At 40.9% G+C, this 21,035-nt stretch overlaps 1 protein-coding gene across 5 annotated transcripts in view; it reads right to left on the reverse strand.

Moving 5' to 3' along the window:
- nrxn2b (neurexin 2b) overlaps nucleotides 1–21,035 on the reverse strand; it is a 966,013-nt gene that overhangs the window by 577,024 nt on the left and 367,954 nt on the right. For all 5 annotated transcript variants that reach the window (XM_061710648.1, XM_061710646.1, XM_061710647.1 and 2 more), the window contains one exon: nucleotides 7,777–8,078. In XM_061710648.1, coding sequence (XP_061566632.1) covers nucleotides 7,777–8,078 — 302 coding nt within the window. The remainder of the gene's footprint in view (nucleotides 1–7,776; nucleotides 8,079–21,035) is intronic.

Below are 21,035 nucleotides of genomic sequence, written 5' to 3' on the forward strand. Positions count from 1 at the left end.
TGGGAGTATTGTGGCGAGAGACCTACACTGATAAAAGGTCAAGTTGAGTGTGGTTGCCTGCCAGTCAAATATTTACCACAAGGAAAAGCCTGAGCTGTTAAAACGTTGTTTCATATTCACTTGCAGTGCTACCAGATACCACCAAGAGGAGCTCTGCACCTGTGCTCATTCTTGAACCTACCCCCCCCTTTTTACCTCTTCTGTCTTTGCAGAAAATTTCTATCACCTCACCTAATTCTGTCGGCTTCATTTTATCCTGGACAAATCTGACAAATTCATAGGTATTGTGGAGAGAGTGAACATACACATTTAAAGGGAGAGAGCTCACAGGCATTACTTTTCTTTAGCCTACTGATGGAGGTGTAGATATTTGTATGTTGCAAAGGCCACTCAGAAGAGTAGCTATGGAATGGATGAGACACTGGAGGCCGATGAGGTTGTGTGATAACCTCAGCTGACATCCTATCCCTCTCTTGTAGCCTGCTGCCAAAAGTGTCCAACTGGTTTCAGTGGACAAAAGTAAACAATCAATTTCAACAATTTTAACTGCATTGCTACATTGTGGACATTTAAACTTGAGTGTATGAAAAAAAGAATTAATGATGCCATTAAAGGTATGCAATTCCTATTTGTCATTATGTCAGCATACACAGACAAAACAAATGACAACCTGTTGGAATGAAAAATGAAGCCGGGACAGAAGTGGCAAAAATTGCAGACCTTTGAATGGCCACTTCAGCCTGGCTCCAAAAGTGATAGATCATCGTGGTAAAATGGCCGACTTTATAGCTGAAATAAACTTGTCTACAGCCTTGTACAGCAAACAGTTTTCATCTCTACAGAATCATGGCCTGTTTTCATGCTCATGACAGTTTTGCTGTAGGAGTTGGGTGGCTTTTTATACTGTATGTCTCATTCATTTAAAACGTACAAATAATGAGTGTCTAAATAAAGGCAATGCAGATATTTGCAGTGAAAAATGTTATTGCTTCTGGAAAAGTTCTTAAAATCTGCTAAACATACTTGGACTCTTACCTTGTATTTAACGCATAGTTCCATGATTGTGATGTCCAAATAACAAACTTTAGGCTCACATCAAGTCAATAAAAATGTGCAACATCATTGTAGTTAAAGGAAGTAGATAGAGTCAAAAGTAATGCGATGTTAAAGTAAACTGATGCTCCGACTTTTATAATATAAATGCATGAAAATTAATATGTTTTTTATTTTTTAGAATACCTTGTGTTTATAGTGTTGCGTCACCATTAGTGTAATAAAACATGCCTATTTTAATTCATGTTAAAATTCTAGAAACAACACTATATAAGGAGGTTGGTGAAGCAGTAATTAAAATACAATATCAACCAAATTATTAGCCTTTGCCATGCTCTGATTATCATGTGAAGTCTCTTGCGCAGGACAGTGCTGCATTGTAGTCGTAATGTAACTGCATCTCTGTTCAATGTGTAAATGTGTTCCTCAGGGAAAAAAATGCATGAAAGATGCAAGGAATCATTGATCGGCTGACTGTTAGCTCATGACTACACAAAGCGTCATGGGCAGGAGTGTCAAACCACATTTCTCCTTGTGCCCCTTGGTGGTGATGGCCCCTTTGTAAATGTAATGACCTCTTTGAAAGGTTAGACTGCTGCTTTGTTAATTAAACTGATCAATCAAGGATTTGAACCGCTTTGTTGTTCAGTGACGCTCACCTGGACATGATGATGCAGCTATGTTATGAAATAAAAAGACAACACTTAGACATATATTTTTAAAAGAGAGATTTTTCTAATTACCTAACTAAAACCAATGGATTTTTAAAGTAGAGCTTTTTAGTAAAAGCTCTGAAAAGTTGTGCAGCATAGATGGAGCAGGGGTGCAACCCCCTGTAAGTAGCTTCACTGCTCAAAATGAAACATTTTAACCTGTTAACCACTAGGGGATTTTCGAGGTGAATTTCGTTTCAACAGGCCAATCCAAATTAAATCAACAATATCTCCACAATTATGAGAACAATATGCATAATCTTGGTCTCAATGGATAGCTACAACCTCACAGCATACATTTCCAGTGTCAGAAAAATTGTGAATTTTCACATGCCTGAGCAAATTGTGATAAACGAAAAGAAAAAGATGACATTTTTATCTTGTCTAATACTTTTTTAGTTTGCACAGTGGAAAACACCATAATAGCAATGCATATAATTATAAAGATAACACTGCCTGGATTCAGCAACTCCTACAACTGTACCAAGTTACATGAGAATAGCTTAAAGCACATAGATTTTATAAAGGTTTTAGTGTGGATAGTACATGGCAGACTCTCTATTTAGGTACTTGGATACCTATACTGTGTCAAAATGTGATAAATGTGTTTTTACCCTTTTTGAAGGGAATATGGCTATAAAATACTTTGATAATTTGATGATACATGATTTCTTAAATGTAAAATCTCCATCCAGAAATCACTGCGCTCTGTGTGAGTCTCTCTGTGGGCGTCGCTCTCTGCACCGTGCAACTGTGCGTCACTGATCCAAGATGGCTGCCGCGCTCCAGAGTTTACGCTCAACGGTAGAGGCCTGATGGATGAAGTTTTGTTCAAGTGTAATATCTCGTTTGTAACATCACGACATGTAAAATGTCAACAAAGTATGTCAATTTCCAAAAGCCACGAGAAGTCAACAAAACGGCCGCGACCGGCAGGATATGAAATGACGGCGGATGAAGCACTACAATGAAGGATTAAGCCGTGAATTATGGTCAAAGACGGTGTGGATAGACTGAAAATGACAACGAAATGGTAAGGAAATAAAATATACTGCTTTGGGATTTGCTGATGTAGTGTGCAATGAACACGCAATCTGATGAGCTGGCTGGGAAATCTGAATTTTGGCTTTCAGTTTGTTTTTTGATTGGCATGAAGTGGTCGGCCCAGAAAAGTTTATGTTCGGTTTGATCTGAAAGTGTAGCTTTTTCTAGTTTCATATGATACCCACTACGTTGGGGTGGAGAACATTGATCCTGCCTTCTGTTGCGTTTTGTGCGGGTGTTGCTCGCGTAAATCATTTGTTGCATATGTATTTTTTAAGTTGTTATAAATCAAATAATTTGTTGACAAAACGTACTTGGAGTTCTGACGTATTGGCTTTAGGGCTTTTTGTTTGAGAAACAGTTGAAAGAAAATACCCTGACAGCACTTGAGTAACTTTTTCACACATGAACTGGAGCATCCAGCTGCTGGACCCGGTACCGGGTCCGTCGGGGGGAAGGGACTAAGGAGCACTGCATAAATGTTACACCACTATTTTCTTTGATTTTACTGATCAATACATTTCACAACTTACATACCCTAATATATGTGTATGTATGTGTTCCATACACATTAAGTGGGAAGAGAATTAGAGAAAGAAATATGTGCCTTGAGATGTCATTTGTTGTTATTTGGCAAAATATAAATAAAGCTGAATTGAAATCTTTAAGAGAAAAGAACAAGATAAAAGTCCTTATACAATATTATTGTCACAGTTGGATTTTTAGGACCCAACTGCAGGACAACAGGCAGGAGTTTTCAGCTGGAAGCAGGTAAGAGACCTTGGAAGACTCAAGGAACCAACAGAAAACAGTGCTGCCAGGCTAGTGAGTTTCTCTGGAACAGGCCCACTATTCCTGTGAGTGTTCCAAGATGGCAACAACTCTGTGGAGGGGCTAGCTGGAATTGTGATCAGGGCAGAAGCAGTATCAATACCGGGCAGACCATAAGCAGAGTAAGCGAAGTCCAGAGGAAGAAGACTGGAGGATTGTCCTGGACGGGCGAAAGGTCGGGGCAGAGACACCAAGACGTGATGAGTGCTGGAAAGTAGTGCATGCTTGCGACAACAATCTGGCACTGGGTGAGGACTCAGTGCTGCTTAAATGCTGGCTGGCAGATGAGCAGCGATGAGCTGCAGCTGGGACCAAACAGGTGAGGTACATGATGCAGACGAGGTGTGGCAGGGAGGTGAGTGAACTCACCACAGCGTGAGCCAACAGGGCAGAGAGAGACAATTATAACCAATATTGGGTGTAATAATTAAAAAAAAATCCTAATCAAGGAAAAAAGAAAGCACAAATGCAATGAAAATTTCAGGAAATGTTACTTGTGTTGGCTCTGTGGCCGTGCAACGTTGTCCTGACACCGGACAAGAAGAACCATGTCGGTGAGAAAGTACTCTCAAGTTCATGGATGAATTGGTAAACAAGTTTTTCTGAAAATGTTTTTCCAAACAGACAGCAGTATATTAAATATGTTAATGTTATCAATCTTATTATTATTTTTATTATTGGTGCATTTTATTTAGGTTTTTGGAATTCTTGCCCTTGTTCCCAATCAAGGGTATTAGTTTTGTTGTTTCTTTTTTTACATTGAGATCACCTACTGATTCCACATCATACTGTCAACAACGATTTAGGCTGAGTAACTCACAGGCATCTCGGAATAATCTTCTCATTTGAGAAATGGAAATGAAATGAAAAATCCAAGGTCTGAGCTAACTGCTCGTGACAGAATGGACAGATAAAGATGATCACATTGATCACACCTGCAGTGGTCAACTCTCCTTCTCTCTCACCAACGAATGACAAGCACACAACAACAGACTTGTGCTGTTCCATATGTTGATGGAAAAAAGTTATAGTCACACTGGTTCACCTTAAAGGGAAAGTTCGTTTTTTTACAACCTGGACCCTATTTCTGGCATTTTTTATGGTCGTATACTCACCCAGAGGTGTTTGGTGTCATTTGGAGTCCTTCGGAAGATATTAGGGTTTTTTTTGCGAGCCGCTTCTCCATATAACGGTAGCGAATGGGGGCACAGCGAGACACAGACGATGCAGCGTCTAAATAACACATGATTGCCGCGAAACTCTTCGTTTCTTTTATGAATCACTAGATCTGCTTCCAGGACCTGTTGTCTACATCCGGGGCTGTGTGTGTAACAAATAAATCAGTTTGTAAACAAGACCTCTGAACTCATGACGTCATCTCTGTGCGCGCACTCTGTCCTCCGTTCAGTGAGCTCTTCAGCCGTATACTCCGGCTCAAAACGGTAAGGACGTCCATCATATTCAAAGTCGTCGTCCACAACCTCAGAATTTGACAAATATTCAGACATGTTTCAAATAACTAACAGTAAACTAACAGTAGTGAACTCCAGCTGTACACGGAGCTGTGTCTGCGATGCGCGCACAGAAATGACGTCATGAGTTCAGGGGTCTTGTTTACAAACTGATTTATTTGTTACACACACAGCCCTGGATGTAGACAACAGGTCCTGGAAGCAGATCTAGTGATTCATAAAAGAAATGAAGAGTTTTGCGGCAATCATGTGTTATTTAGACGCTGCATCGTCTCTGTCCCGCGGTGCCCCATCCGCTACCGTTATATGGAGAAGCGGCTCGCAAAAAAACCCCTAATATCTTCCGAAGGACTGCAAATGACACCAAACTTGCCTGGGTGAGTATACAACCATAAAAAATGCCAGAAATAAGGTCCAGGTTGTAAAAAAACGAACTTTCCCTTTAAGACCTGGCTGAAAATCTGCGCTAAATGTTGGCAGTCTGAGCCTGTACTAGTATTCTGACGGCTAGGTCCACAAGTATTTTGACAGTCTTTATGATTTACCCTCCATACACTCCCACAATCGATTTGAAAAACATTCCTTCAAGCAACTGACTTGACCAATATATATTGTTGAGTCTTGAGTTGCTTTTGCAGAATGTTGAGGGTTATTATCAATATGCACTGTGAAACCCGGTCCCATTACAGTTGTTTTTTAGCGTTTTGGCAAAACAGAGTATCGCTCTATAAACCCTGTAGTTCATCTTGCTACTCCTTTAAGCATATACAATAAACACCCATACCATAACACTGCCTCCACCATGAGATGGTATGCTTTGGATCATGAGCTACTCCTTCCCTTACCCATACATTTCTCTTACCATCGTTCGTCTTGGTTTCACCAGTTCAAATAATCTGATTCCAAGAAACAGATGGCATTGTTAGATGGATTTTCTGTTCTGTAATGTTACCAGTTGTTTGCAGCTTATTGTAAACTATCTGTATGAGGCACCTCTTGATGGTATCACACATTTTATCTTGCACGACTGCCTACTTTTCAGTTAATTTTCCAAATATTTTTGGGCCCTTGAAATTGGAGGTACTTTAATTAAAATGGCTCTAATTCCCTAAATGGTCAAGCTAATATTTTTGTGAAACTTCTTAAATTTAACCTGAAAGTCTTCACTTTGATCACATTCTGATTGGTTTCTGTCTAATCCATTGTGGTGGTGTATAAAGGCACGATCGTAAAACTCTGTCATTGTTCAAATGCTTCTGAACCAAACTCTATTATTCATAATTCATTTCCTCAGCAGAATACATGGTACTTTTATGCCTGAAGACTAACAGAAATAGTTTCTGGTACGCAGATAGACATTCAGGGAAGAACAATCTGCAAGTTCAGCACGTATGTATGAATTTTATGCTTGCCAAATGGCCATGTGTGTGAGGTGTGTGATCATTTTCCCTTATCAGATGGATAAAGTCAAAAGCGTTTGCATTATATCCAAATTTAAGTTACAAATTAATTTTTCCGATTATGGATGGCATGGAAATGCATTTTTGTAGTTTACTGCTTTTTAGTCGACAGCACAGTATCATATATAAATATATATATATATATATATATATATATATATATATATATATATATATATATATATATATATATATATATTTTATTTTTATTTTTTTTCCAAAAAGCACAGGCCTTTGATACTATTGGCTGCTTTTTCCTCAACTTATTGTGTTTTTCCAGACGTACTAAGAAGCTGATTCACCAACTTTGTGTTAATGTATTCACATTAGGCTTTTTTTTCTTGCAATCTGGGTTCCTTACAAATCCAATTATTAGTAATGACAAGCCATTCATTCAAATTAACCCCCCCCCCCCCCCGGAAAAAAAAAACCAAAAAAAAACGTATCTTCACTTATGCACAGCAAGCGTAAGTGAAATCGATTGTATCTCACTGTTTTTATCTGCACCTGCCAGTTGGTGACTTGCATCTAGAGGGTCCAGCATTCATACAGTGCACTGTGTACATTTGCATGTCCTGTTTTACTATGCATGTCTGCAAAGAAAATGCCAAGATCATTAAAAGTACATCATTTCACAGAGATCGTGCATCAGTTCAGTCTCAGAAGTTCATTATGGTGATTCTTTCTCTCTTCTCTCTCTCTCATCTTTTTTTTCATTAAAATTTTGTAAAGATGTGTGGTGCTTTTTGCTCAGGAAGATCTTAAGTGTCCGCTTTGAAAAATGAATGTGCCAATTTGTTGTTCATTTCATGATGTGCATACAAGCTGAACAGAGTATGCATAGCCAAAGACACCTTATACCTGTATGTGTCTAGTTGTCTTAAATTTACAAATGATTTAGTTCTAGCTCTAATCGTGGTATTATTATTATTAATTTATACAACATTTTGCCGTTTAAATATGAAAGGGAAGTGGATACTGGAGCGTTTGTGTTTTGATGGAAGGGTGTTCTTTTCAGCTACAGCCTAGAAAAAAAAAGGAAAAAAAAACTTTTCTCATGATGGGAAGGAAACAGATTATACAGAGGAGGTGGACAATTCAGCAGAGACTCCTTGTTTCCTTCTCGTACTAAGAGAAAAAGGCAAAGATACAAGATGAGTGAGCAGTTAGAAGATAGAGGTACCATCCTGTGGTACTGTTTACCTGGCGCAGGTTGCGGGTGACGCGTACATCATGCCAGGCGTTGTCATTGAACTTGCCATTGACAGGCTCCACAAGGGCCTCAAAGGCCCCGGAACCCAGGTTGATGACCAGCCAGACCGCGCCACTCTTCAAAGAAAGGTTCACATAGTCTGCCGATTTACCAGTGTGCAGCATGAGCCCGTTGCGCTGCAGCGTTCGGAACGAAAGCGTGATCTCATCAGTGCTGCTCTGGATGGGTGTCAGGGACAAGTCGTAGCAGAAGAACTCGTTGCCTTTGAAGGTAGCGACCGATTCTTCCTTACCTGAGGAAAAAGGGGAGAGAGAAAAAAGAAAATGTGAGAATTACAGTTGTGAGGGAAACACTGTTACCACTTATCCCATCTCACCCAGTAGGTGTGCATCAAGGCATGCAAGCAACATGATCACATGATAACCACAAAAACCGCTCATGAAAGGTCTAATATCGAAAAACATTACAGGTTCAAAAGTATGGCTGTTTCTGAAGAAGAAAAAATAAAGTATCACATTCAAAAGCTGTCTTTGAATTACACAACAAAAAAGGATTCAAAGAATAACTAAGGAGCCAAAGAGAAAAAAAGAAAAAGGTGCCGACAACTTAATACCTGCCAGTCTGTACTGAGCACCTGGCGTTCTTCCACCGCATTAAGCTTTGTTCACACACTACTAGTCAAAAAAGACAGGCTCAACTACGGACACATGTCAAACATCAGCCGAACAGCAGCCAGGGACGCTGCATGGATCTGTCATGAACTGAACACAGACCTGCAGCTGTCACAACGAGACAAAGGCTCTATGAACACACATGGAATTACATGATCCATGCAATCTGAGGGGTAACTTATTTCCAGTATTTACACACCTCACTCAAAATAAACCTCTGTTTTCCCAGAGGCCGACACTGAAGGATCAGTGTCAGGTAAGCAGGCTCAAACTGGAAAACCTAAATGACCCAGAAGATTTATTGCGTAAAGATGATTAAATCTAGTTGATCCTCAAGTTCTGTTGCGAAAAAAAAAAGAGCATACAAAACAACACCTTGGTTTATTTCCCTAGAGGGAGAGGCTGGACCAGCCAGAGTGGGTGGTCCATTTCCAGATTGAAAGCTAAATCTTATGATTAAGTAAGCTCACCACAGAAACAATCATTGGGGAGAGGAGAAGAGAAGGGGAAGATCATAACCTATCTATTTCATATAGTATCTGTATGGAGTTACCAGCCTATAACCATCATTTTTAACCTACAATTAAAAGAAACAAGTAACGTGTGCGTATGCTTGACACCAAAATAAATCAAGGTAGCAAGTGCTACATGTGAAGTCACATGCTAACTGCTATATGTGCTCACGTAAAGGGAAATACAGGAACATAAAATGGGTGGAAGCACTCACATATGTCAAAAACATCTCAGATGTGGAGGGAAAATCAAGTAAGGGACAAATGGCATCAACACAGAAACAGCTACTTAAAAGACCACTTCCACAGAAATCAACATTTAAAGCAATCTTAACTGAAGTGTGAATGATAAAAAAAAAAAAAAAATGGCATCAAAGGAGAGAGGGAATGAGATAGTGAAGAAAAATGACAAACAGAACCGAATCCCCCAAGAGCAGCATCTTGGCGTGCTTGCGTTGCTGATGTAGGAAGAACAAAAGCGTAGCAAATGGACCACAGCAACCATTTTCAATTATGTACTAAGTTGGACCCCCTCCCGTAGTATAGGCTGTTAACAGTAAGCAACAAACCACTTGTGATTGCTTCCATAAGCTCGGTGAGATTGAGCCGCATGCAATGAAGAGACACAGACGACGAACAAACAAAAAAAAACCTCTTTTGTTTATGTCTTTTATTGAACAGGAGGCTGAAAAGAAGAGATAAAGCTGGAGAAGACCAGAGGGTCACTGGGGTGGGGGAAGGAGGTGGGAGTGTGGCATCAACAGCCTGTCACAATGCCAACAGAGCTCCTCAATAAATTATTTTAAGCTTATTAATATAAGAATATGATATTGGGACTTTAGTGCGAGAGGGTGGAGGACTAAAACTATATCTGCACGTCTTAAACACCTTGCAGTGCTACGCAAAACATATATAGTGCTGCATGCTGTTCACTCGGATTAAATAATTTGCTGTGTCCTCTGTATACTCTCAGTGAGTTACAACCTATTGCCATAATTCAACCTCCTCTCCCCCGCAACATAACAATATTATCTCTGGCAGGACCGACAAAGTAATTTAAAGAATATGTCTTTTCTTCTTATTCTGAGACCTCTTCATCTCCTCTGTATAAGAGCTTGTTCCCATACATATGTTCTTCTGCTAAAAGTGTACATCTCATTCATCCTGCTCCCATGGCAGCACTCCTCCAACGGCAAAAACACACACACTTGAAGTATATATTCAGTACTCAAATCTTTCGTGAAGTGTGGGAGACAGAACCAGACGGAATGTTGATGCACAAGCATGAACCAGGGATTTAAGTGCTGTCAAGGTCTCAATTAACGTCACAGGAAGCCCTGAGTGCATTACAGTCAGTTGATATAGCCACCTCTAACAGTATCCGTCTTATAAATAAAATGTTGAGTTCCACTAGTGTTTTATTTCAAAATGTTTGCTTGACAGACCTTTACCACTTGGTATATGTGGACTGCAAAAAAGGACAAATCAATAGCGTATCCCAAATGCTCCACGAACAGACAAGAACGGGGGAAGAATTTACTCCCAAAAGTAAGTGAGCATCAGGCAATAATAAAATGAAATGGGCAGACAACCGTTGGGAAAGCTGTTTGAAATTAAACCTTTGATAGCTAACTATTCATCTACAGTTATTAATGAACAATGTCATAAAGTGTCACTTCTCCTGGCCGTCGTAGCTCCGTCATGAAGAGGTTTAAGGATACACATTTCCATACTATGATATCTACTACAAACCCAACTACGGGAAAATTGGGATGGTGTATAAAATGTAAATGGAAAAACAAGATATGAGGATTTGCAAATATCATTTACCATTATTTTATTACTACTACTGTCATTTAGCAGACGCTTTTATCCAAAGCGACTTACATCTGAGAGAACAAACACACCATTTCGTCCGGGGAGCAATTAGGGTTAAGGGCTTTGCTCTGGGGCCCAAGGTGGTTCATCTAGGTTGCCATTCTGGGGCTTGAACCTGGGTCCTCCAAACCCAAGCCCACTAGCCACTAGACTACCACCCCCCCTTTACAATTAGAACAAACAGGGACTCTCTAATATTTTTCAAACTTTTCAAGAAAAAAAAAAGCAAGTTTTGAGTTGGATTGCAGCCATACAGTTCAAAGAGGTTAAGGTATAGAAAGTATTCCAACTAATTAGTTTAATGGGCAAGAGGCCAGTAAAATGAATGAGGAAAAAAAGGGCCAGAGTCTCTCAGATTATAAGATGGACAAAGGTTCACCCATGAAAACTTACATTTTCAAAATGTAAAGCAATTTCAGGATAATGATCCTCCGCATAAAATTTTAAAGACTAAATATCCCATTTACAATAAATATTTTAAACATCCAAAGAATCTGAAGACATGTCCTGAAATCCATATTAGATACCAGTTATCTGGGGACCCTCGGGCAGCACTGCATTAAAAACTAGCATTATTCTGTAATGAAAATCATTGCATGGACTCAGAGAAACTTCCAGATATCATTGTGTAGGTATGCTTTTTCCTGGGCTGTCCACAAACACAGGTTAAAGCTCACATGAACATTCAGAACTCTGGGCCTAATCTAACTTGAAATGGACAGCTACACTTCTTTTAATGCATAGTTTTTGAAATGAACACAGGGCTTTGGCTGTTGAGGAAAGTTAGTGTGACATGTATGGGGTGGACTGTCTGGCACGCTGCATTTTTTTTCCTTAGATACATTTACTCCGAACACACAGAAATATGCATTCATCACAAATACCCGCTTCTTCCTTTTCAGTGTCACAGAGATATGCTGGAGCCTAAACCTGCTTCCTCTGGACAGAAGGCAGAGGTACAGCTTGGACACGTCCATCGCAGGGCCACATATAACCAAACAGCACCACTTACATTCACTCCTATGGGCAATAGAGGGAATGCGCATGACGTCACAGATGCGACTTCACAGTGGGTTTCGCCCACTGAGTGGCAGAAAGACTGAGTGGCAGAAAGACTGAGTGGCAGCGTAAACTTTCAGTTTGAGCACTCGAAAACATCTAAAATGGGAAAGAGCTGTTGTGCGATCGACTGTTCCCATAGATTTAGCAAGAAATCAGAGTTATTGTTTTACAAACTGCCGAAAAATAAGTTTAAGAGAGACAAATGGATCGCTGCAATTCGCAGAAACAACTGGATTCCAGGCACCGAAACGTGGATTTGCGGTTCCCATTTTGTATCAGATAATGTTGGATTTTTGGGTAGCTAACGTTAAACAGTCAAATGATAAAGTTCGGTGTCCTCATTACTTTAATTTCTACAACAAATCCTGCCTTGAAGTAGGACCAAGCGTCAAGACTTTTGTAAGCCTTCAAGCTTTGCTTCGTGTATTTCCCCGGCATAGAAATTAAGTACATATAAATATCAGGAAACTCGATTTGTGGCCAAATATTAATGTCCAGGACCACTGGTTCTTCGGGTAACTGTACGGGTCCCTGTCAAGTCCAACTGCCTTTAATTTAAGCCGATAACCGGCTGTTATCCCGTCTTCTCCACTAGTTGCAGCCATTTTTGCCACTCAGTGTGAGTAAGGAGGCGTGGTCCAGTGGGAAAGTGACATCAATGCATACCTTCTATTCAGAATCACCAGTTAACCTGGTATGCATAGTTTGGGACTGTGGGAGAAGGCGGGAGTAGCTGGAGAAAACCCACTTAAGAACATGCAGAACTCGTGATCTGCCAGGATTTGAACCAGGAACCCTCTTGCTGTGAGGTAATTGTACCATCCACCAAGCCACACTGGTTAAGACACAGGCATTAATAAATACATAAATCTGAATAAAATGAACTGAGGTGAAAAGAAAATCTGTCCTGTAGTCAGATGAATTTAACCTTCATTTATTTGTGTATGGATGATGTATACTCTGTACTCTGCAAGTAAAGAGAAAAAGGACCCTCTTGCTTGTTATCAGTGTTCAGCTCAAAAACCTACACCTCTTATGTTGTAAAGGTGCATTAGTCATCCAATGATGGAAGGATTGGCGGTTCAGACCCCACTCCCCCGAGTCATCTGTCGTTGTGTCCTTGGGCAAGCCACTTCACCCTCCTTGCCTCCAGTGAGGCATCGCTAGTATGTAAATGTGTATGAATGTTCCGGTGGAGGTCGGAGAGGCCGTAGGTGCGGATTGGCAGCAACATTTCTGTCAGTTTGACCCAGGGCAGCTGTGGCTACACATGTAGTTTAAGTATGAATGGAGTGAATTAATAATGTGACCATTGTGAGCACTTTGAGTTACCAGGAAAAGTGCAATATAAATCAAATCCATTATTAATATTAGTGCCCATGGATTGGGCAGCTGGCATCTGGAAAGGCTTTATGCACTTTTAGAGCAACACATTGTCCCTCCAGACAACATCTGTTATAATGTTATGTAAATGTATATATTATGTTAATGTTAAGGAAGTTCTTGGATGTTTTAGGAGAACAATGCTAAAAAGTATACCGCATCTATTATAAAAACATGTCTTCAAGTTTAGCTGGTTTTTAATTACTAAACCTTTAGCTCATCAGGTAAAAGTTTGAGACCCCACACACACACACACACACACACACACCACACACAGATAAAAGACCAATAAATTCACAAAATGGTAACAGACAATCAAAAATACAATAAAAAAGCATAATTTATGTATAAGCGTACTATAAACAACAGGAACAATAGTCTGTAACCATCTGATGGATTTGGTCAAAAAAAGTGAAGGTCTGAGGGATGAGGAACCAGATGCAATGATTTGATCAGGTATGATGTGTTTTATCGGCTGGGTGAAGAAGAGATGACAAATATGAGGGTCTTTTGCGCAGAATGGATTTATAACTAAAAGTGGAGGAGCCGGGAATGAAGGGACAACCAACCCAACAGTTCAAAGAGGTCACAGTGATGGGTATGGAAGGATGCGTTAGTGGCAAAATGAAGGGCTGAGTAGTAGAGAGTGTCCAGTTTTTCAGATCTGCAGGCAGAACAGAAATTTCACCAGCTGACAAACTATGACAAAATAGACTCAAGGCTGTCTATCAGCTTGAATGTTACATGAGACAAGAAAAGGACAAGAAGAAGAAAAGGGCAGCATTGCTGTGCAGCCACTCTTCTTTGAAAGACTTGCTCCCCCTACTCAACCTCTCTAACTGGGACTAAATTCATTGCCACCTTTGTTGCTATTGTGCCACCAAACAAAAGCTGAAGAGTTTGTGACTACAGAGAAAATGTTAAGCAGCTCATCCTCTGCACTCTGTGGTCTATATTATTTTTGATGGAGCTTGATTTCTCACAGCAACAAAGCAGCAATGTGAGGGGAAAGAGGGATAGAGGCAGAAGACTTTAGTCGAAGTGGAATAAGTGCCATTGAATTTTTTCTGCACCCAGTAACCAGGGCTGGAATATGACATAAAAAAAAAATAAAAAAAACATATCCCTGGCAATTTTTGCACCACACAAGGTAGAATTTTATAAAGCAACAAATTTACAGTATGTATAATTGAGTGGCGGACCGCAACGTCAGAATTCCCAGCGTGCACCTCTCTAGAATATAAGCAACACTATCTTGGCAGTAAAGCCGAAGGACGTTTCTGCTCTGGTAAACGGTAGAAACGATGCCCGATTGCTGTTTTACACCGGGATGCCAGAATATTACAAAAGGGGGAACTGGTAAAGCTTTTTAATCGGATTCGTAAAGATTCAGAGGGAAGAGATGAACAGATTCATACCATAAACGCGACCAACACAGCTGACACATGAGATAAACCCTCACCGAATCCAGCTGTGCCGTAGCCATTGATATCCAAGCACAAACTAGACTGTGTTTACTGTGTGAATAAAAGTTGTAAGGCACCATTTCATGCATTAACTTCATACATCTATGATAAATAGTTATCATGCAGGTCCTTTTTTTAATTGTTTTAATTTTTTTTAAGTGAGTAATTCTCAAAGACTAAATGACACTCAATTGAAGGCATGGTTAGTAGTCAGAAAGGATGGTGTTGTGCTGCCCACTGCAACTGCACAGCTGAATTCAGTAAGAGCTTCTCTCATGTGTTCGCTGTCTTGGTTGCGTTTTATAGCATCAATCTGTTTATCTCGCCTCTCTTAATCTTTACGAATGGGATAAAAGTGGCTTAATAATCATTCTTTGTAAAAGTTATGGCTGAGACCACGATTGGGTTGTCCTATCCTTATGTTACATTATTCCGCAATGATTTTTTTGTGAGCATCAACTGAAACAGTGGCTGATAGTATTTTCTCTTTGATTATGTAAGTCTGTCATATCAATATAACAAACATCCAATAGGATCATCATTTAAACCTCGGCAAACAGCCTAAAATTACTCCATGTGTGTCTGTTTTAACCTGCATGCTCTTCTTTCCTTCTTCTAAGCATCTAAATGCTCCTCAGCTTCACAATCCTGCATCTGCCTGCTCTTCTAGACACTCCAGATCCTCGAGGGCTGATGGTAAAATTTTCTTACATTTTTGCACACTTGCTAGCCAAGGCATGGACACTTTTTATTTTTGGGCCTGATTCCTATCTGTTTGTTTCCCTTCACTTTCAGTTCATTTTTGAAGACTACTCTCACATGGACTCTTGGAGGAAAGAATGGTAGGCGTGTGGGTGGGGCAGAAGTAGATGTGATAGGCCCCATCTGCTGCCATCAGAAATAAACGAACCAATGGGCCGCTTCCATCCATCCATCCATTTTCCGCTGCTTTCCGTTCCCGGGTCGCGGGGGCAGCAGTCTCAACAGAGATGCCCAGACTTCCTTCACCCCAGACACTTCCTCCAGCTCTTCCGGGGGGAGTCCGAGACGTTCCCAGGCCAGCCGAGAGACATAGTCTCTCCAGCGTGTCCTGGGTCTTCCCCGGGGTCTCCTACCGGAGGGACATGCCTGGAACACCTCCCTAGGGAGGCGTCCAGGAGGCATCCGGTACAGATGCCCAAGCCACCTCAGCTGACTCCTCTCAATGTGAAGGAGTAGCGGCTCGACTCCGAGCTCCTCCCGGGTGACCGAACTCCTCACCCTATCTCTAAGGGAGCGTCCAGCCACCCTGCGGAGGAAACTCATCTCGGCCGCTTGTATCCGCGATCTTGTCCTTTCGGTCACTACCCAAAGTTCATGACCATAGGTGAGGGTAGGTGCGCAGATTGACCGGTAAATCGAGAGCTTCGCCTTTCGACTCACCGATCCGTCTGTCTGCACCGATCCATCTGTCAATCTCCCGCTCCATCGTTCCCTCACTCGTGAACAAGACCCCGAGATACTTGAACTCCTCCACCTGAGGCAGGACATCTCCACCCACCCGGAGAAGGCACGCCACCCTTTACCGGTGGAGAACCATGGCCTCGGTTTTGGAGGTGCTGATTCTCATCCCTGCCAAGTCGCACTCGGCCTCAAACCGCCCCAGCACATGCTGAAGGTCCCGGTCCGATGAAGCCAACAGGACAACGTCATCCGCAAAAAGCAGAGATGAAATCCTGAGGTTCCCAAACCGGATCCCCTCCGGTCCCTGGCTACGCCTAGAAATCCTGTCCATAAAAATTATGAACAGGACCGGTGACAAAGGGCAGCCCCGCCGGAGTCCAACATGCACCGGGAACAAGTCTGATCTACTGCTGGCAATGCAAACCAAACTCATGCTTCGATCATACAGAGACCGAATAGCCCTTAGCAGAGGGCCCCGGACTCCATACTCACTGAGCGCCCCCCACAGAATGGCATGAGGGACACGGTCAAATGCCTTCTCCAGATCCACAAAGCACATGTAGACTGGTTGGGCAAATTCCCATGAACCCTCAAGCACCCTGCGGAGGGTATAGAGCTGGTCCAGTGTTCCACGACCGGGACGAAAACCGCATTGTTCCTCCTGAATCCGAGGTTCAACTATCGGCCGTATTCTCCTCTCCAGTACCCTGGCGTAGACTTTCCTGGGGAGGCTGAGAAGTGTGATCCCCCTATAGTTGGAACACACTCCGGCCCCCCTTTTTAAAAAGATGGACTACCACCCCGGTTTGCCACTCCAGTGGCACTGGCCCCTTTCTCCATGCAATGTCGCAGATTATAATTATACAATTATATCAGCCCCAATTTGAGTCGGCCCAGTGAGCAAGTGCTATATATGTCAGATTACCAGTCCAACCATGACAATACCCAATGCACAGCACCAATGCAATCTCGACAACGTTATTAAAGATTCACTTGAAAACCATAAGAAACTATGAGCATGAAGAATTGCATGAATAAATATTCACCAAGCTTTGCCAGCACTACGAATTCTAGGATTTATGATTTGTCAAGCGGGAAAAGGAGAACATTAAAAATATAGCTCAAACTCATGAGCAGCATAAACAAATACAGAAGCAATCTGTGTTTGTTCGTACTGCCATAAAAGTATGTTTTAGGTCATCTTTAGTTAGTAGTGCAGCAATAAAAGTGGGGTCCAGCATAAGTTATTATGTTGGATTCAGCTCAGAAAGCGAGAATGTTTAATGAGATGAGGTGCATGAACACCTACATCCAAACTTGTGTGGTGTATTAGTCAAGGTATAGGGATTTTTAATACATATCGTGTGTGTGTGTGTGTGTGTGTGTGTGTGTGTGTGTGTGTGTGTGTGTGTGTGTGTGTGTGTGTGTGTGTGTGTGTGTGTGTGTGTGTGTGTGTGTGTGTGAGTGAAAGAATTCAAAATGCAGATGACCACATGCTGGCAAATCGCCTCGTCACATCACATTACTTTGCTGCTCCCACACACATCCACGTATGCATATACAGTCACCCTCTATTAGCTTTCGATGAGTGCCATCCACCCTGCAGAGAAAGCATCTAAGAGATTCGGAGAAACGATTCAACAGCAAGATGAGAGAGAGCAGTGGGAAATGTAAGGCGCCTTTGAAAGCTCAAATACTGCTTCGTGAATCAAACAGGCCCGCTGGGTCCTAAGACAGCGGCTAAATTCCAATGCTAGCTTTAAGGCACAGGCAAAAGCATGTTTGCTTTTTAAACATTTGGCTAGTTTTAGAACTTGCAGATGTTCAAAAAGCGTGTAAGGGGAAAAACAACAACAAAAAAAAACATAAGAAAAATAAGAGACACACATGAACACTCCAACTCATCCTAAGGACATTGAAAAATAATTTGTCTTCATATAGCTACTCATGCAGAATGCCTTCAAGACTGTTGCCAAAGAGTAAATCAAACATAAAAGAAACAAACAATTTTCAGGAGGGAGCCAAGGCTGAGGCAATGAGTCCTTTACAAAGTTCCTTTGCCAAAGGTTGGGGTGCAGAGAAACTGCAGAGGTGGGATAGTTGATCCTGAGCAGATCTCTGCAGGCCCTTCCTGCACTGAGCTGCAGCCGCGCACATAAATCTGGGCTTTCTTTTGTTCCTACCAAAGAAACATTTGTAGCATTGTAAGCTCAGACAAAAGCCCATAAATTACTGCCTGGAGACAAACCTGTCAAATTTTAGTGTTTTGTATGAATCTTAAGGAAACGTTCTGCCCAATAAAATTCTTTGTCAAAAAAAAAAAAGTTACTATGTGCTGGTGTTGAGGTGTTGTGCAGGGTAAAGGGAGAAACTAGACTCTTGGCAGTCTTGTGTGAGAAACACATAAAAAAACTGAAGGCTTACTTCATGAGGATGTTTGCACTTTGCCAAAAACAAATACCTATGCAACAGGAGCATGCTGGGGGAAAAAAAAAAACAAACAAAAAAAATTGGCATTTACGCAGTAAAGTTAACAGGAATGGCAGCGTTTACTTTAAATTTGACACTGTTGAAGTGAAAAAGTTTTAGTTTTTCTTGAATTTTAAGTATTAGAGTTTATTAAGTAGGGCTGAACGATTTTTGAAAATAATCTAATTGCGATTTTTTTCCTCAATATTGCGATTGCGATTTAATATGCGATTATTTTTTTCAAGGTCCTGTTCTCATGTATTTTTCAACTACACAAGCAATAAATCAGTCTGTTTTATAATAAACAATGCCAGATTTATTTAAAGCACAGAGTACAACAATAAAGAAAACAAATTTGTGCCTTTACCTCTTTAACACGTCTACACATGGGTCGTTCTCTCTGAACCCAAACCGGGTTAAACTTTAGCCAAAACGAGGCGTAGTTTAATAGAAAAACACAGAAAAACTCCCACAGGGAACAAAAAACCTTCCTCACAGGCAGTACTCGAGTTGTAAAAAAAAAAAAATCAGGGGGGATGGTGGATTTTATCATATGGGGACAGATAATTTGTGCTGATTACAAATAATAAAATATATAACAAATAATAGCACTGACCTGCAGAAATACTGCAGGAATGACATAGCAGCAGTTAAATGCAGCCTTCTGTAAGCTTTAAATATCCACTGGGCTTACATCAAATACATCAAAACACAACAATAAAAAACACTTTTCTGAACTTATCAATATGACTCTCTCCTTCACAGGATAAGTAAAATGGATCAATGCAAAAACTCAAAATCTTAACAAGAATATTTGTCTTATTTCTAGTTAAAATGTCTCATTTTAGTAAAAAGAAATCTCATTACACTTAAAACAAGACTCATCAATGGAAAAAACAAATATTTTCACCCGTTTCAAGTAGATTTTCACTTGAAATAAGTAAAACAATCTGCCAGTGGAACAAGATTTTTTTGCTTGTAATAAGAAGATAAATCTTGTCCCACTGGCAGATTTTCCTACTTATTTCAGGTGAAAATTTACTTGAAACAGGTGAAAATTGTCAAGTTATTTTTCTGGTGATGACTCTAAATGTTGAAATAGCAGTAAAACCACATTCATTGATGAAATGACATAAGGGATGGAAAGGAGGGATGGCAGTTTTACAGGGGGGGATGATTTGGACCGTTTTTATTTCAGGGGGGGGTGATTTTGACCGTTTTTTATTTCATCCCTCCTCAACTTTAGTACTGCTCACAGGGAACTCAGAACTTCTTCATAAATAACTCAAAAATCACAGAGAGAAAAAAAACCACCAGCAAACTAACAAACAAACCAATAAAGCTCACAGAGTTAACAAAACGAACCAGAAATGAACAACTCACAGCCACTCTTTAACTTCTCCTGATGAACTGAAAGGGCTGCAGCTGGTTTAAAGCTGATTTATGGTTCCGCGTTACACCAACGCAGAGCCTACGCCGTAAGGTACGCGGTACGCGCATCGTACGGTGCGCGTCGCCGCGTAACCTACGGCGTAGGCTCTGCGTCGATTTAACGCAGAACCATAAATCAGGCTTTACAGCGCAACTGTCCGCCCGGCTCGTGCTCGGCACCGCGCGCAGCTCCTCGCCACGCCGACTCCGCGTTCATATATTTAATACATTTATAAAGCCCATATATTTATAAAACCCTGCCTGGCCGAGCCCTAACCCTGAGGCCATGGTAGATACTGTAGGTTACAGGCGGACACGCGGCACTGTTGACTTTTTTTCTCTGCCGGCAACGTGACCAGATCACGTGACCAGATCACGTGACTGGTCAAATCGCAGCCTTTGCGGTTAGAAAATCTCGTTTTATCACATCGCGATATTATCGCAAAGGCAATTAATCATTCAGCCCTATTATTAAGCATATAGAAATTTTAAATTTTTAGCTTATACAATACTTTTCTTTTATGAATGGCTCATTTTCTATGGATTTCAGCTATGACCTGACCTTGGACTATGGTGTATTCCATAAAAATTACATAAAAAAACAGGCACAATAACCTCACCATAAAATTGCCTCACTCCCCTTTGGAGGTTGCAAATATTACAAGTAATGATCCATAGATTCATTGTGTCCTGCAATGAAAGGGGTTATCATTTCCTGTATTGTCAGCCAATTTACTGTGGGTCAAAGTTCTTTGTTACACTGGCCATTTCCACTATTGAGAAGAGAACGACTCAATGCACCAAGTCATTCACAACGTGTCTTTTGTTCTAAAAGATGTTACCAGAAAGAAGCAATGTGCATACTGAGTGAATTTTGAGAACACAGATGAGAATGAAGAGGCATTTAAGTTGTTTTTACAGCATGTTTTGTAGC

Source organism: Cololabis saira, chromosome 20 (assembly GCF_033807715.1).
Source record: "Cololabis saira isolate AMF1-May2022 chromosome 20, fColSai1.1, whole genome shotgun sequence".
Lineage (NCBI taxonomy): Eukaryota > Metazoa > Chordata > Actinopteri > Beloniformes > Belonidae > Cololabis > Cololabis saira.